Below are 17,843 nucleotides of genomic sequence, written 5' to 3' on the forward strand. Positions count from 1 at the left end.
ACTGTTACAAGCAAAGCTAAAAGAACACTGTCTTTATAAACCTAAATTTGTTTGCCTGTACTGAAGGCTTCACTTTTCAGCTTTATCAACCAAAACTCTCCAGGAATGAGTAACTTTTTCTTGAATAAAAAAGAAAAAAACAAACAAAAACCCCACAAAAATTAATAACCAATATTTTATGCACAGGTAGGTTCTCTGTTTGTGTACATCTCAGTTAAAAAAAAAATCTAGCCATTTTCAATTGTGATATGAAAACCCACTTGAGGAAAAATGGAAAAATATTTTGAACAAATCAAAACAAGACAAGCTTCTTTCACTGTATTTTCAAGCATAATTAGCAGTCCTATTAAAAAGCGGGTGCAAAATGTACAGTAAACCACATTTTTGGCAAAGTCTAAGTACTTGCAGCTATAAACAAGACCATCTGAATTCTATCATACCTATAAAGTCTCTCTACCAGCACACCATATCAGTGTAATACCTTTGAGGCTTCCAGGAAGGGGCTGTGGATTGAGATTTTTCTCTCATTAAGCTCATGCTTCTCAGCCTCTCTGGCATCACCTTCACCAAGATAAAAAGGAACCTCTAGCTTTGAACCTCTAATCTGACTCCCAGGGTTATCCTATATGTTATTGTGGGCTTTTTTTTTTTTTTTTTGGTTCTGTTTTCCTGGGATTGCGATGAGGAACAAGCCATCTAGCCGAAGGACAAGGAAGGAAAAATACCTGAGTTTATTATGAAATTATATAGAGTAGGGCTTACCTAGTTGTTTTTCTCGTTCTTCTCTCCTTTCTCTAGCAAGCCGTTGCCTGTCATCAACCTTCAGTATTGGTGGGTGGTCTGCAAATGGAAGGGGGGAAATATTAATCATATAGTATGAAATCAAATAGCAACAAAAGAAAGCTCCTAGGGGAATAACCACCAAACAATTGAAAAAAATCAAGCCACTTCTACTTCACAAGGTTGAAGAAGCTCAGTACATATGCACAGCAGGTAGGATCAAACACTACAGCAGTCCCGGCTGAACTTCTGAAGAGTAAGAATCAAGGTGGCATGATATTGATCTCCTACTGATACTGCGTGCGTGTTAAAAGCTATGTCAGACACATTAAGATAGTGCATCACATACATGGAATGATACAATAACAGTAAAGAAAGAGACAATTTCCTCAGCTATCTTTTGAAATGTTGAGTTAGTCACAGAATTTTTTTTTAAAATACCTGCTACTGGGTCACAGTGATAAGATCAAAGATAACATGAAAAAATCTGTGTCAGAGCTTAGGCTTAACTAAAAATTCATGTTCGATTGGAAAAATACTACTTGGTGAGTGCGACAAAATGAGTTATCTGGAAAACAACAAAATGCTAAATAGCTAACGTCACACTTCCAGTCTCAGCAGTGGAGCCAAAGACCAAATGGGAACAAAATCTTAGTTACTGATTCATCCCAGCATGCTGCCAAAACTAATTTCCTACTCATCTTCAGCCTATTTTGTAAACTTGGAAAGCTGTTGATTTTATGTTTTTTCACTAACACTGAGAAAGTCTGCTTTGAACAAAAAATAAGCAACCAAAACAACCACACAAAAAAACAGAAAAGTTTTCAGGGTATAATGAAATGGCTTGATTTATTCTTATACTGATGGGAATTCAATTCTTTTAATATTTCATTTTGAAATGAACAACTATGTAGAACTTCCAATCACTCTAGAAACATACAAAATACACACATATATATATAACTATATAAATGTATAAGAATATATATATAACTATATATAAACTAATACATATAAACTAATATGCTTTTCTTTATTCAATGTGAATACCAATAAGCAATCTGTACAAACATGCCAAGTCCATCTGTTTGTGTGTATAGGCTGCATAAGAAAGAAAAAAGTTGCTGGCAAAACTATGTCAAAAAATGAGGTTTGGAAAGAAAAAAGTATTCGTACAATAAATCACTGAAGTGAGGATGTGTTAGCCTGATTTTTATGCAGCCATTTGAATTAGACAGAAGTCAGTACTGTGCATTTCATACTCCAACAGAATTTTCAGCATCAGGATGACAGGACTTCCTGCATGGAAGAATCTACAGATAGCTAGCTCAGTTTAGTTACTTTTAAATTCTTTTTGGTGAAAAACAACCAACTCAATGATGGTGAGAGAATATAGCCTCTTCTAATGTGTTGGCTTCAATGCAAAGAGCAGCAGGGAAAAATCCCAATGCACAGTTTTTAGGAAGACAAACACTTAAACATTAAAGCCCCAACGAAAGGTACAAAAGATGAAAAAGTCACCAACAAAGTGAAAGACAATCCATCACCCAGTTACAGATCGAACCTTTAACTCTGGTTAAACAGCACACAGTGCTGCCATTTATGTAACTACTGCTAACCATGCCAGCACATAGATTTGTCCAATGTACAGTGCAAAGTCACACTTGGTTGATATTAAGAAGTGCACTGGCTTCCATGCTGCCTCTTCAGCATGCAGATGCAGGTGAAAAGGGTAATAATATTCCTTCTCTCTTGTGGCTGGCACACAGAAGACACAGAACACGAACTTCTGCAGCATCAGTAATTAGTGTTAGTGGAATAGTGCACCACCAATATGAATCTTCCTGGAAAACAAGGATTCCTTTGAAGAGTTGTCAGTGTAACTTCAAGTTGTCAGAGAATGATGAGCCACTGGGGAATAACGTAAAACCCCGTTCTTTCAAAATGTACCATCTTCCTTTTTTCCTACTTTCTTAGAGACTTCCCTATCAAGGGAGAAGAAGCGAGTCTTCAAAGAGACAGAAGGTTATGCGGACAGGCAAACTGAAAAGGTCTCCTGTAAGAATTCCTAATTATAAGCAATAGGAGGAATAAAATAAATTTTTAAAACTGCCCTCTGACATTCTGTTTGAAGACATCCAATTATTTTCCTGTATCACACACCTGATGGTGCTCACACACACAGCCTCTCCCAGCACCCCAAGGATGTTAGAACAATCGTGAAGAATTCACATTAAGCTAAAGGTTATGCAGAATATAAGCATGTATGTATTCAACAACAGTCTGTTTTTTTTTTTTTTGTTTTTCATTTTTCTTTAATATATGTATATTTGGGTGCACAAATGGGAAAATTAATATTGGCACAAAGATGTCCAAAGCCTTAGGACTTTGGACGCTTTAGGAGGACCAACATACTGCTGTAACAAGGCGCAGTCTGGGTATGATGCGATGCATGTGAACTCATGCTCAGAAGTGTCTCACTACAGCTAAATAGCTTTGTAATAAGCAGAGCTGTAAGATAGAATATAAAAAAGATTAACATTATGCCCAAGAGAGATGTTTAGAGATTAAGTAAGCCACAGTTCTAGTAAGAGGAAATGATTTTTTTACCTATTGCTGGAAACTAAACACCAAAACTATATGTCCAAATGGCGAAATGGTGTTTTTCATGAACTCATGGCATCTACTGTGAGTTTTTATCATTCTGCTTAAGGAGCTTAGAAGTTACTAGCATTGCAGTGGGGGCTTGGTTTTTTTTCTCTTCTCTCAGAAATTTAGTAATGAAACAGACTTTGTTGGTCCTTAATCATGATAAGAAAAGGAAAATGCAAACTTTTCAAAGCTTTTATGTAAGGAATACTGAACTCCTAAGCACAGTTGGCATTTGTAGCAATCAGTAACCTAGAAAAAATTCCCAACCTAGTTGGCATATGTAATTATTACATATGGCAGTTTCTACAGCTCTGGCAACTGTCAGCAGCTCTCAGTGGGACTTGAGAAGTACCTCAGTCTCCTACCATTCTTCACATCCACCTCCAATTCTCTCAGTTTCCTCTCACAAATGGCCACTTTCTTTCTGTCCCTGATTCCTAGGGTTGCAATTGCTTGTGCTAATGAAACTAAAAGGGTCAGAGTGGAAAACCACAGCCATTTTGTATGCTAATTCACAGGGGAGATTCTGGGAGAAATATGTAAGCCACTACATCCTTTAAAAAGATTTGTGCTTGGATCTCAAAAATTATTCCCCCTGCCTAGATCCCTGCACACTCCCACGCACAGATTCAGAGCTGCCGATGTTACTCTTGGTCTCCAAATATTTGTTCAGCCTGCAGACACCTTTCAGATAATAACTTTGTAATGACAGCTTTCACTCCTGCTGCAGACAGTCTCCATTTTTTAACCAAAACAATGTTTGACACAAAATTTGTATGCAGCCTCAGGAAAAATACAGCTCAGGAATCCTCAGTTCAGCACAGAGGCTCTCATCGGTTGAGTGCAGAGCTGAACACTCCTTTTAAGGATCCTGTATTCCCTTCTACACTGCAGCACAGACGGAGGGAGCACGGGAGCAGCCAGGACACCTTCCTGAGACTTGAAGGACTGAGATTAAACTACTGCAGGACAAAGTATATACTGAATACCATTCAATTCTTTTTTTTTTTTTTGTCTTAAAAGTGGGTCATGTTATCACTATTCCCTTCCCTACCCTTCATTCCACTGCCCAACTGGGAGCCACCAGGAATGCTGATCCATGTGCTGCATCCAGTTCTGTTCAGCTCTGTCAGACAGCCCTTGGACTGCTTCCCCCAGGGATGGAGCCCAAAGGCATCCAGCTGTGGCACAGTGAAGCCTCTGCACAAAGCAGCCACTGAGCTGCCAGACTGCTCAGAAGCTGAAACTGGACTGCTTACCATGCACTGAGCCTGCAGCAACACAACACCTGCATGTTCTCAGCATTATTAATGGAACATTTTAAGCTTGGGTGCCTGAGTTCTAGTACAGGAAGAATTTAAATTTCTGAGTGATCTTTTGGATCTTGGTCTAAGCACATGAGTGCAACAGACTTGTGGCATTAAGGATTACATTAAGCAGTTTTGTACAGAAACTGTTACCATGCAAGTGCAGCATTAGTGAATAGTGAATTAAATCCACACAGTATACCAATTGGGCAGAGTCAAGTAATGGCACGCATCTGCTTACTGCACAGGGTATATTGCAAAATATGTCTTACAGCACAGTAAGTGAAGAAACTTCTAAACAGAAGCATGTTGATATAAAGCTACAAATCTCTGTCTACAGCACAAAATACAAGCACGAATGCAAGTACAGGGACTTCTGTAACCTTATCTCACTTTGGAACCCTCATTTCTAAACTGCACTAAAACAGATGAAGACTTCATTAGTTTTGCTTTGTTGTGAGCAGAGACTCCAGCCTAACAAAATACAGTCACTGATACGAGTTTAGTAAGAAAGGTTTAGGAAAATGAAACGTCTTAAAAATTCATAGGAAGACATGCGTTTTTAATGTACCATTAAGACAAACAGCTTTACAATGTGAAACATGAAGAATGGTATACCTGGTTTAGTTCCGGTGTTGCTTTGTCCTGAAGTGACTTTCTTGTCTTGTACTTTAGAACCTTCAGCTGCTAAAATAGGGGGGGGGGGGGGGAAAGAAAAAAAAAGAAAAAATATGTTATTAATCACATTGCTAGACAACAGCTCTCATCTTGTTTTCTCAGGGATGCTTTGGAAATCACTACTTCCAAAGAACAGCAGCCTTTTTAGTTTTTATTATAAACATTTCCCTTTGAAGAAGTTGGATTAAGCAGACTGATAAAAAGAAGTCAGAACAACAGAATCAAACCACAAAACTTGGGAGAACCAAACATCTTGCAACGCAGCAGCACAAAAACAGCTGCGAAAGGTGACTTGTATATCTGAGGTTTCTAAAGGTGTGGTACTAAGATTCTGGTAAAAGCTTCACAGACTTCACAAATTACAGACGCACCCATTATCCAGAATTGAAAAGAGGACAATTTATGTCTCGAATGAAATCTCACAGAGGAAGGATTTCTATTATTTTTAATAGACTTTTGATCAGGCCCTAGAAAGAGATCATTCTGGGGCTCTGAATGCCCTTTCAGTGATCCTTTGTAGCGGAAAACAAAAAGATTCATTATAATACTTCAAATTGCAACCATATCCTTGGCTCAGCATCTAGTTAATTAATAGCCAAGGCAGGAAATTAGGTGCCATGATTTTCTCAGTTCACAATTCATCTTCATCTCCAGGAGTTCAACTACAGAACACTGTAATCTGGGATGAATGTAAAGACAGGTTGTAATAACGCTAAAAACCCTCCACGAAGATCTTGGAAATACTTGAAAGCAAGGACAAAAAGAAAGTTGTATTGACATAGACTAGGGGAGATGGAAAAAAAAAGTAAGTTTAAATGAAAATTTCACTAGAAATGTGTTGGACAAAACTGCTTTAAAAACAGAACAAGCCTTCCTGTATTAGCTTCACTCTAGAAAATAATAATTTTTTTTTTCCAGCAGGCTCCAAGCAATTTCCTCCACACTCCAGCCTTTGCATCTCAGTAGGCTGATTACCAACATGACCCGAGAAAGTCTTTGTTTCTCCTTTATCTCCTTCTACAGGAATAATTCAGGACGAACATGAAGGATAAAAGACAGCATAAGGAACATGCTTCAACACTTACTCTGTCTTTCTTGTAGGGCAGGCAGGGGAGGGAAATAGTAGAGGCTTTGATCAAATGTTCATTGATCAAAAGTAATATTTTGTTGATAACAGCATAATCACATCATCTTACCAAATCACATGTGCCAATTTAAAAATTGTAAGAAAAAAGATGTTTGATATTGAAAGGAATAACTATATTAAGTTTCCTCTGATCAACGGAAGAAACTACAGATGGACCTAACAAATACGAATTTCAAGTCAGAATGAAAATTGACCTAATGTGATTAATGTAATTGCCACTTTAAAGACCTCATACAAAGAACTCATTCTACCCATAAGTGTCCTGATTTTTGGGAGATTATACGAGCGCAGCCAACACTTGCACTTTCAAACTTCCTAAGATCTGCCACAATCAAAACTCATTCTTTTTTTCCTTTCAGTGTTCTAAATGGGTGCTTCTAAACCTAACTGTCACGTAAACTTGTTTATTCAGCAATATAAAAGCTGGACCCTCTTGCAGGGAAGTTGGAGACATCACCTATGAGCGGACGCACTGCATAGGACCTCCCAAACTACCAGGAAAGGCTCTCCAAATCCTCACTCCAAATCCTCCCCATGGACTGCAGATCTGAATGATGGTAAAGCATTAGGGCAGTTGGTGATGTATTTTTCTTAATCACTATCACTATCCTCATGCAGTAATGGTTAGGTGCATTGCCTTGTTCTGTTTTATTGTTGCCATATCATTTTACTTATTATCTCACTTCTTTAAACGTAAGTAAAGATAAGTGCACTTCTTAAACTTGGTGCCTGTGACCTTAGTGCTGATTCCACCCACTAGCAAAACAGCGTCCACCAAAGAGCAGTGCCCTAGAGAGCACCTGAAATGGGGAACTGACAGGGCTGCACCAATAGGAAAGAGCACATGCACAAGTTAGATCAAGGCGTGCAGACATTTTACCTCCAGGTAAAATGTACAGTGAGCAATGAAGTGGAAATACAACCTTCAACTGCTTGCTCCATCTCTATGCATACAAGGCAGTAGCACAGAAAAGCAGACAGGAAAAACAAATATCTAGGACAGAGAAACTAAAAGGAAAGAGAGAAAAAATAATCCAGCTTTTCTGTCCCTGCCACTTGACAGCTAATTCCCTAGTTAGACCAAACAGCTACTTCACTACACAAGGGAGATGGAGTGCTTGTTGGGAGATGGAGAAGGCACCTGTAGTGACAACTGGAACAAGCTAGCCTTAGTCAGAAACTGCTGACAATAGACAGAGAAAATCAAGTGTTAAACACAAAATTCACTCAGTTACTTACACAAACCCACCCCCCAAAATAAACTAAAATCACTTTTTTTGTTCCCAAGCTTATTTAATGTGGCATCTTATGTCAGATGTGCATAACAGAAAAAGCCATAGTTGGAACTAGTCAGAATTAAGCAAAGAACAGACAGACCCCCTTGTACTCAGTACTGATGAAGTAGAGCTACTCTTGGCAGTTTTATCAGACCTCTGAACAGCAGCTGGCAGGCACACCAATGAAAGCTGAAGTACTGCTGTGTTGGGTGGGGTGTATTCCTAGGGCAGGTACAGGTGAGCACTGACAAAACCTGCTAGCTTCAATACTGCACCACAGTTAGCATTTAACTCCTCAGTAGCTGTCTGAGCACCAGGCTGTTGTGTTTGAAAGCAACGGCACTGAGTTTTAAGACTAAAGAGCTGAACTCCGTACTAATCTGTTACTTCGGTTTTACAATTGGAAATTTGGGAACAAATGACAGCAATCTCTCTGGAGGTATAGGTCAGAAAGCTCTATGTTTGGTCAAACATTATAACTCCCTTACATTTCTTCTTCATTTAATCACTGTAAGCGCACAGTGCAGCTCTAATCTTGTTCAAGACTTTACATGCTTTTTCTTAAGATTATTTGCTTTAAGAGTAGAAAGATTACACTGGCAGCCAGTGCTAGATTTGCTTTTCTAAGCTCTTATGCATGCATGCATACATAACAGTTACCAGAGTCCTTCAAAACACAATAGCAAGAAAATACCTTCAACTAGCATATATTACAAGTAGGATCCTGCTGAGGAGCATGGAGGTGGATCAAACACAGACACCAAAGCACAAAAATCTGAACACAAAACCAAACCATCTCCTTTTCTCATCACTGAAACTCATTTGGCTGTCTGAGGCGTTTACTCTGATGTTTGAACTGTGCAGAAACACAGGAACTAAACACGAGCATTTTTTTTTCACATAAAACATTTCCTCCACTCCTCCCCTACAAGAGCAGATTAAAACTTCCCTTCCCTACAGGAAGTAATAACTCATGACTTGCAGGTTGTTGCCAGCCTCCAAAGAGCACATAAGCAGCCTGCCTGCAGCCAGCTCCTACCCACAGAGAGTTTTTAAAACAGCTCCACCCTGGAGAAGCCATGCTGTAGAGCCTTTCCTGTATGAAGGACACACAAGGGGAAGCAAGGGAAATACCTGGGTAATGAGGACTATAGGAGCCAGCAATAAATTGCAAGAGGGACGACTTGTGATGTGAAGATGAATTTTGCAGCAGCTCAGACACACAAGCTGTGAGCCTGTTAGGGGCTCTGAGGCAGTGACAGCACACTGTTGTCATTCTTTCAGTTACTGCATTGGGTGAGAGCACTCACATGGGCAGAAACGAATCGTCAGCATGGAAAGCTATACCCTGTGCACTTGCTGTCAAGACCCCTCCCCTCCACAAAAAAACAGAAGCCCTCTTAAGAGCCCTGGTTTAGATGGTTCATAAACAGAAGCTACAGAGATTTCCCTAATGGACCTATCACTTCAGTGGTAACACCACAACACTTCCAAGTCCAACATCTTCAGGCTCCTTAATGCAAATTCTACAGAAAACTATCGTCTGGGTCTGCTTATGCCACTAAAGCTCCAATCAAAAAGCTGTGTTACAAACATTCTCATTAGTAACACCCTTGAAAAAATTATTTAAAAAAAAATCACAGGAAAATGTACAAAAATGTGCATCATCTCATAATTCCATTGCTGAGAAACTCAGCAGCTGTTTTGCAAATATAAACAAATTAAAAATATCCAGCTTTTGTTCCTCTTGCACTTAGCAGAGAAGTCTGCTATCAGAGTTGCCATACAACTGCATACATACACCATTACTGACATTCTTCATCTCAGGTACCTGGACTGAGCTAAGCATAAATGAAAACTCATCAGCATTGGTGTTCACTACTCACAAAACAGTACAGAAGTTGTTGTTTTCATTTTACTGCAAAAGTAGGAAACCAAACAGGTGATTTTCAACTGTCACAGTCAATTCAGCACGAAGTTGTAAAACACTTGAAAACAGAAGCATAAATAGATTTCTTTGGAAACACTCCACAGACAAAATAGGATCTTGCAAGTAACTACAAGAAAAATGATGATTTTTTTTTCTTTATTTGTGTGTGTGTGTGTTAAGATTAAAATTATGTAACTGCTCTACAGGGAGATGCATATTCATGAAAAATTACTTTTGGCTGACCATGCTGGCTTTTTAAAGTACCACATTCTAAAATATTAAATAATATAGAATAGAGCAGACTGAGTGACTTGGCAGGAAGAACCCTTATGCTGCTTAGGCTCTCTTAATGACAAAGGAAAGCTAAACTTAACAGCATTTACTGTTATTTACTGTTATTTACTGAAAGCAGACATGCATATTATTTCCTCTGGATAATTACATCACATCATTATACTGCAATGTAAAAGAATGATATTGACGTTAAAGAACCACTGGAAAAAAAAAGGTGCCTGCTATCTATTGCAAAAGCCTGTGGTACCAAAGCAGTGGCTGCGCGGTTGACAGCAGGCCGGTAGGTCTGGCCAGACACAGATGAGAGGAAACTTTTAAGTTACACATCACCCAAAGAAATAAAACCTTAGGGTCTACAGAGCAACCTCATTTCCAGACTACCAACACATCACAAGCTATCTAGACTGTCTTAGGCAGCGTACAAAGCAAACCAAGCTTGGGGCATATCAGGCTTACAACAATCCATTTGCAATCCTATTGCTCAAGGACAAAACACTTTCACTCCAGGTGAAGGAGTAGCAATTCCTGCTTCTCATCAAGATCTGAGACTTACTGCTACAGCATGGGCAGGAGGGTCAGGACCCGTTTGCTTGGTGCTGTAATGGCCATGCATTGAAGGTCACTTCAGAGGATGAAATGGAATACCTGTACATTTTACAGGATGGAAGTCACTTATCTGGACTTTGAACAGCCAGCTTGCTCCAGACAATGAGGTAATTCTTGTGAGAGCATCCAAGTCACGAGGCAGCTTACACCTACCATTGGCAACTGGAGAACTGGGATGAGACCTGCCTGCACTCAATATTGCACTGAAGGCAAGGTCAAATCACTTGAGCTGAGAACAGCAACTTGAGTATTCATTATTTGATACCAGCTTCTATAGAGGTCATGGTGACCGATGCAGGTAGCAGGCTTGAGTTCTGCCAAAAAACAGGCTGCAACTTCATAAAAGGGAAGGTGGATGGAACTAAGGGAAAAATGAATGCTCTGCTACAGTTTGGTATATTAAGCAATTTGATCCTAAGATCTAGCCACTTTTAAAAACAAAGCAAGTTCTTTGATTTCAGCTTTGCAATAAGAGAAGATAAGGTCCTCAAAAGCAAAAACAAAAAAAAAAGAAAATTAAAAAAAAAAAATCTTATGATGTAATATATACTTTTAATTAAAATGAACTTGCCACAAAATGAGCTATATCTAAGATTAATTTAGAAGACTCCTGCAAGCTCACAGACTATGTGCTTTCTTCTTGTCAGCCCACTGACATACACAAGCCACCCCACTCCTTCTGAACTCCATGCATAACTGTGCTGCCCTCCATGCTTCCAGCTCTTCCCAAATTTGTTCAGGCTTAGCACCGCACACACCGAGGTGAGCAGCTACCATCCTAGTGACTTCACCATGAAGGGAAGGAGCAGGCCTCTGCCAGTGGCATTTCTGCCATGGCAACACCACACTGATCATTCAAAAGCCAGGCACAACTGTTTTTGTGTCTCATGGTAATTAATCCCTTTCTACACTAACTGCTGCCATATGGGAGCATCCCCAAACAGGGTCACTATATCCGGGTGAGGACACTCTGCTGTCTGCTGTAAAAGAAAGGAAGTTCAAAATCAGGTCTGTTCTTTTTCAAAGCTTTTTTTTAGTGAAGTTATCTCACGCTGTCACCTTACTCAAGGATGTAGATGAGACCTATAGCACAGCTCTACCACTGCACTACTTCTGACTCTAAAATGCTTTTAAAAGACATTTACCAGCTCTCTGGCCTACTCAGTACCCTAAAAGCTCTGACCAGCAACACAGCAGCTCTCTGGATTCCTGCTTATAACCCTGCTGCACGAAAGCCAATTCCCTTTGCTTTCCACCCCTAACAAAAGCCACCTACAATAAAGCTTAAGAGATCTCCATTATCCAAGATTTCCCTTCCTCTGCTTTAAATTACTTTGAAGTCAAAATCACTGTATCCGCCAAACTAAGTGGGCTCCTGGCCTTCATCCCATAATTGCTTTAAACGGATCTGCAGTCTCATCCTGTTGCCTCTGTCAAGAAAATTGTACTGCAAGTGAAGCCTCATTTGTGAGAGAATAAATGGGGGCTCATTACAAGAGAAAGAAACAGGACTTCTTCCTAGCCTATAGATTTTTTTGTATTTTCATCTTACCGGCAGCAGTGACAAAAATACATCTGCAAAAACAGCCAAGTGACTTTGAGACCAAAAGTGTTTTACTCCCACTTGAGCTGCTCTGCACAGGCACCAATAACTGCCTTTCTTGAGACCTTCTTAAATCTTTTACTTACGAATCCCTAAAAAAACCCAAGGTGTTCAAAATGCAAGAAAGGAGGGGTAATGGAGAAGTAGTATTATTTAATGCTAATACCTGAGACATTTAGTGCTCCATGAAAAGGAGAGTAAAATTGAAGGTGCAGAAATTTCTGCAAGATGCAGCTTCTTACATTACCAGAGCACCGTGACCTTGTTTATTAAGGAAGAAGTGCAATGTCATGCTGGTTTCATCTACTGACACAGCATGCTGAATGGAGATACTGGCAGTGAAAGAGCTGTGCCTACACCAGGCCAACACAAGAGCTCATCTTGGCCAAAAAGTGAAGCTAAGTATTACACTGAGACCCCCACCTTGCTTTTGGTACCTAACTGCCTTCACACAGCACCGCATCAGGCCACTAAGATATATACCTGGGACATCTATTGGGACTTCTCTCCTAGAAGTAAGTTCCAGACCACCTACAGCAAGCATTGTAGGTAGCTGTTCCACTGCTGCAGAGCTTGCCGGGCAAGATCCAACAGGTCATGCATTTTTTAGGGATGTTCAGAGTCATCCTTTCAGGAAAAAAAAAAAAAAAAGAAGAAGAAAAGAAAAACAGGACATGAATTATGACTTCCAGTCTCTACAGCAAACTCTCAACAAAAGACAGTAGGAAGAGATGCACAGAAGCTGGGCTGTGTTTTCACAACCTATTTTGTGAGGACAGTGATTTCTGAAAGAGTTAGAACTGCCAAGGCCAAGCAGATTTTGCTCAGAGACAGACTGCTCTACCAGCAATACAAATGTCTTTATTTTAAATAAAGAATTTCTTATAAAAAACATTAACCATTCCAAGTCCACATAGGTTTCATTTTAATTTCTTAAGCTTTGTGTCTTTAGCTTTCTGAGCATTGGCCTGTTATTCATTCTGGTAATTACACTTCCTGACTGCCATAATTTGCAGCTCTTAGCCTTAGGAGGTATACAATTCACTTATTTTTCCCTCCAGTATTCAGGGAAATCTTTTGTCTCTGATTGGCCGACTTTTATTTTAAACCCGTTACATGATTTAAACCCAGCCTGAGAGGATTCAGCAGTACCCAGGTTTTTAGTAATCCTTAAAAACTAAATCTTCCAGAACAGTAACAGACGTAAAAATGGATTGGTATAAAAAAATAAATCAAACCCAACACTTTTTAGCCTGCTTTCCTAAAAAGGAGCAACAACTACAATCTTTGTCTCATCACATTGCTTCCAGATAGATATCGATAAGTGATGTATCTACCCACCAAATGCCTTGTTCTTGGAAATAGAAATTGCACAGATATTTGTATTTGAACTAATGTTCCTAATAAACAAACCACAAACTGTTTACAACCCCAGAAAGTTTGTAGACAGTGACCTAGAAAAGATTTTGCATGAAATTTCCATTAAGTTGTTTCGTCACAATGTTACATATGCAGCTTAGCTGAGGCAGATCAAAGCTTTACTTCATTCACACTTGCTTAGCCTTACTGATGAGAACACTATTAACTTTCAAGAACACAACACAGAATAATTTTTAAATATGTGACTGTGTACATGCATAGCGTATACGAAATCAAGTTACGCAAGTAAATTACTGTTTGAGGTTTCCTGACATTTCAGTGCTTGGTCTTGGAATCTTCATTATTAACAAGCAGACTGCATTATGTACTGACATAGATTAGTCACTTAAAACTAAAAAACAACAACAACAAAACCTCCTACTCAGTCAGAATAAAAGTTAACTTTATAACCTCCCATCAGTAGAATGTCAAATCAATTTGGGAAATCTAGAGACTGTATTCTCTTACACAAACATTGATTTGGCAGACCAAATAACCCTGCCACCAGGTGGGGAAAAACATGTTTTGCCAAAGTTTCCATTCCTTTTCACCAGCTGCACTCTTCCTCTCCTTTCTCTATTGAACTGCATCCTTTGCATCCTTTCCTGAACTTACATCTCTGTCCACACCTCTTCAGGCACTGCCTCAACCGCCTTCTCCTGTTTCTGAGCCTGCCAGCCTGCACCCCTCTTCTCCCACCTGTCTACTTTTTGCTCTTTCCAGCCAGCTTTATTCCACCCAAACACCTCCTCCATGCCTCTCTCCAGCAGCATCAGATCACCTTCTCCTGCAGGTCCAGCAGCAGGTGCCTGGGTAGCAGCAGAGGAGAGCAAAGCAGGGTCGGCGTGCCTGATGCAGGGGCAGCCTGCAGAGGCTGGAAGCAGCCAGGGAGCAGTCCTGCTCAGCCCTGGGAGTGCTGGGGAGGAGCGTTCTCACTCGGTGCATGGGGATGGCAAGTCACGCGAACACTGATGAATGCAATGCATCTGTAAGGAGGGGTGCTGCTTCAGTTAAGCAAAAATAAAAGGACAAAAAATTTAGCACTGCTGTGTTTAACACATCCCTGTCAGGCACGAGCTGTGACTTTGCGTTGGCAGCTTGGACAGTTTTTCACAGGCACAGGAGGAAGCACTGGTCTAAAACTGAATTTCTGAAGTCTGGTGGCCTGAAATCATCCTATTGGGCTTCTATGAAGATTTAAAAAAAAAAAAAAGTTTTTTTCCCCAAGTGTCATTCTTCAACTATTGGTTCCATTACAAGAAAAAAGAAGAGAAACAAGCCAAACCATTTAAAACTTGCAAAGTTATAAAGAGACTGAAGCAAACCTCTTTTACTGGAAAATGTTACACAATTTTAATTATTTGCCATCTGCTTTAGAAAACTCAAATCCAGCAATTAAAATTCTTGGTTATTTTATTGTGCAAATGATAATGGTTTTACAACAACACCAATAACATGCTTCTTAGAATTACGTCTCTTTAATCCACAGAGGCTTCCTTTTTATTTTGGACAGAGAGAGGAGAGTTTAGACCTCTAAGCCTCCCACCTCCCTGCAGCAACCTCATAATGACAGATTAGTATCAATTAAACAAAACAAAGTTGTGCTATCACCAAGAGCAGAATAAAGACATTTCACAAAGTGTATTTGAAGTTGCCTCCAGAAATAACAAGGACATGTTAACAACAGTTGATACAGTAATTGGGTCCCTCTCTTTTGGCAGTAAATATTTTACAAGGATTGCTAGACTAAAAAACAGCATCCTATGTGTATCTTCAGAACTTTTTTATAGAGCATGTTCTTGGCACTGATCCTTTTCTTTGATCAACAAAAATAGAGAAAAATGGGATTGTCAAGTCAAAGTGTTTGCTGTGACTTATCTATACCACTAGAACACACCATACTTCCTAACAAGGTCCAATCTGTTACACTGTAACATGCATTAAATGCTCTGTCTTATCACAGTAAAAGGTGCACCATAAAATGATGTATACATTACAAAAAAGGTATTAAAAAAAAAAAAAGAAAAAAGAGACAGATGAACAATATTATGCTGCAGTGGCAATATTCAACCCCACACAGTGACGCATCAACCCCCACATCCAGTCACATTCCCAAGCACCCAGCAGCCCCTCGCAGCCAGGGACAAGAGGCCCAGATGCTCCAGCCAAGGCAGTCGGCTCTCCCTTCTGTGAGTAATGGGGGAGGTGGATGGAGAAGCATTGCTTTACCTTCAGGTCATCATCACCCAGCTCTTCCCTGTGCACAAGTTGAAAGGCTGCTTGCCAGAGCCATTACGTTTCCCTGTGCACACAATCACTGAATTGAGCTGGTTCTGTACCAGTAGTGCAGAGTTTCTCACCAACTGCCTTCACGATCCCCAGGCAGACAACTGTGGGGCTTAAGGAGATGCTATCAAGCTTTTGCTTACATGGGAGACAGACACCAAGGTTTGATTACACAACAGTTGGGGCCATGCAGATAAGTCACCACTGGCATTGGGCCAGGAACAAACTTTTCCCCAGGCTCCCTGCTTTGCAATGGTGGAAATTTTGGAGGATGCAAATGGCCTTCCCTAGAAGGGTACCCTTTCTGAGCCTGCCCTGCCAGTTGCCATTCCACAGGGAGAAAGAGGCATATCAGGCACAATTCAGTCCTTCCTAAAGAATTCACAAAGAATTATGACATGGACTCAAAGTGACAAACTCATTGAAGCTAAACACCAGCAAATTCCACCAGAATCCCAGATAAAGCCTTTGTAATTAATGGTGTCTCAATAACAGCAAGCAGCTCCCAAGGAAGGGATTAGTGTTTTTCATCATTCTGCCAATCTTCCACAACTACAGCAATTGTGTTGAATTTTACTTGGTGGCACAGCGTTAGTTCTTCAAAACTGTGTCCTCACAATACCACTGATAGTCCCTGTCTTCCTACAGACCCAAATGACCACTAAATTCTAGTTGCTCATTTCCCAGCACCTGTCATTTTATCACACTCCTGTTTATATATACATACTTGTAGCACCATCCAACAAGACTTGGACATTTGTGTTGTAATAACAATTTCTTCCAGAGCAGTTACGATTTGTTGCCACGTTGTCTTTGGATATCCCCTCTCAATAAATTCATGTCTCATCCCTTTCAACTGTGAGAATGGGCAGTCAGCAGCTTGCCTCTCATGAGTTTCAGACTATGGAAAGAGAAAAGCTCTTTGGAGTGTTACTGAAATAAGATGGTGCACGATATGTTGTGTGGATGAAGACAAATAAGATGAGTTTTAAAGTTAGCCATTAGCACATTCACATAGGGTGCTGCTGTAAGAGATCACCTTGCTCATCCCAGGTAACTCCAGAACAATTGTTTCTTATCACAGATACACAACATAGGACACAATTACAAGTTGCACTTGGTTTCTGTCCAAGACTATTTAAAACATTATTTCCAAAAGCTGAAGTTCCAGCTAACTTACATTCATTAGTGCTCACCCACTGCTGTGCCAGATTGGCAATTAAAAAAAAAAAAACAACTCCAACGTCAGCACTTTTTACTTCCAAAATACATTTATCTTGCTTTTAATAGAACATCAGTGCCAGAAGCTCATGCAACCAGAGAGAAGCACTCTACAAAACCAAATTTTGCAAGACAGCGGTTTAAATGTACCTTTAACGTTTACATCATACCCATTTCTGGCTGTCAGCTGTCAAAGAGAGCACTGCTCCATGTCAGTTCATTGACTGCCTGCACCAAGAATTTTTCTGGGATGTACTGAAGTCATCTCTTGGTTTTTAGGTCTGAAGACACTCATCCATTAGCAGCTTGTGATTGTGAGGCTTTCTCCAGCTGTCTAGTGACAGCAGTAGCAAATCCCACTTCCCACTTGTCTTTGCAAACCCAGGGAGGCCATTGCTCAGCAGCTGTGTTTGCAAGCTGTAATTCCTCCTGCTTGCTCCCCATGCAGCAGGCATGTGAGATACACCCCAATTCACGTCATTTTTACAGAGAAAGCATTTTGAGCTCATCATTACGCATTCTTTAATCAGCCCTACGCAATCTCATGCAGGAATGCTGGGCCTTTGCCACCACTCTCACAACTGCTCCGTGTCTGTGCTGCACACTCAGCCTGACCCTGCTCTGTCAGCGGTCAGATTTGCAC

At 40.1% G+C, this 17,843-nt stretch overlaps 1 protein-coding gene across 7 annotated transcripts in view; it reads right to left on the reverse strand.

The window, feature by feature from the left end:
* The window catches only part of MAP7 (microtubule associated protein 7), a 94,371-nt gene that overhangs the window by 42,220 nt on the left and 34,308 nt on the right, over window positions 1-17,843 (reverse strand). For 5 of the 7 annotated variants that reach the window (XM_048938337.1, XM_048938333.1, XM_048938331.1 and 2 more), the window contains exons 2-3: window positions 5,358-5,426; window positions 763-840 (exon numbers count right to left, since the gene is read on the reverse strand). In XM_048938337.1, coding sequence (XP_048794294.1) covers window positions 763-840; window positions 5,358-5,426 — 147 coding nt within the window. Of the gene's footprint in view, window positions 1-762; window positions 841-5,357; window positions 5,427-12,757; window positions 12,889-17,843 lie in introns of those variants that run through there. The other 2 variants (XM_048938336.1, XM_048938332.1) reach the window with 2 other exon arrangements.

Source organism: Lagopus muta, chromosome 2 (assembly GCF_023343835.1).
Source record: "Lagopus muta isolate bLagMut1 chromosome 2, bLagMut1 primary, whole genome shotgun sequence".
NCBI classification, from domain to species: domain Eukaryota; kingdom Metazoa; phylum Chordata; class Aves; order Galliformes; family Phasianidae; genus Lagopus; species Lagopus muta.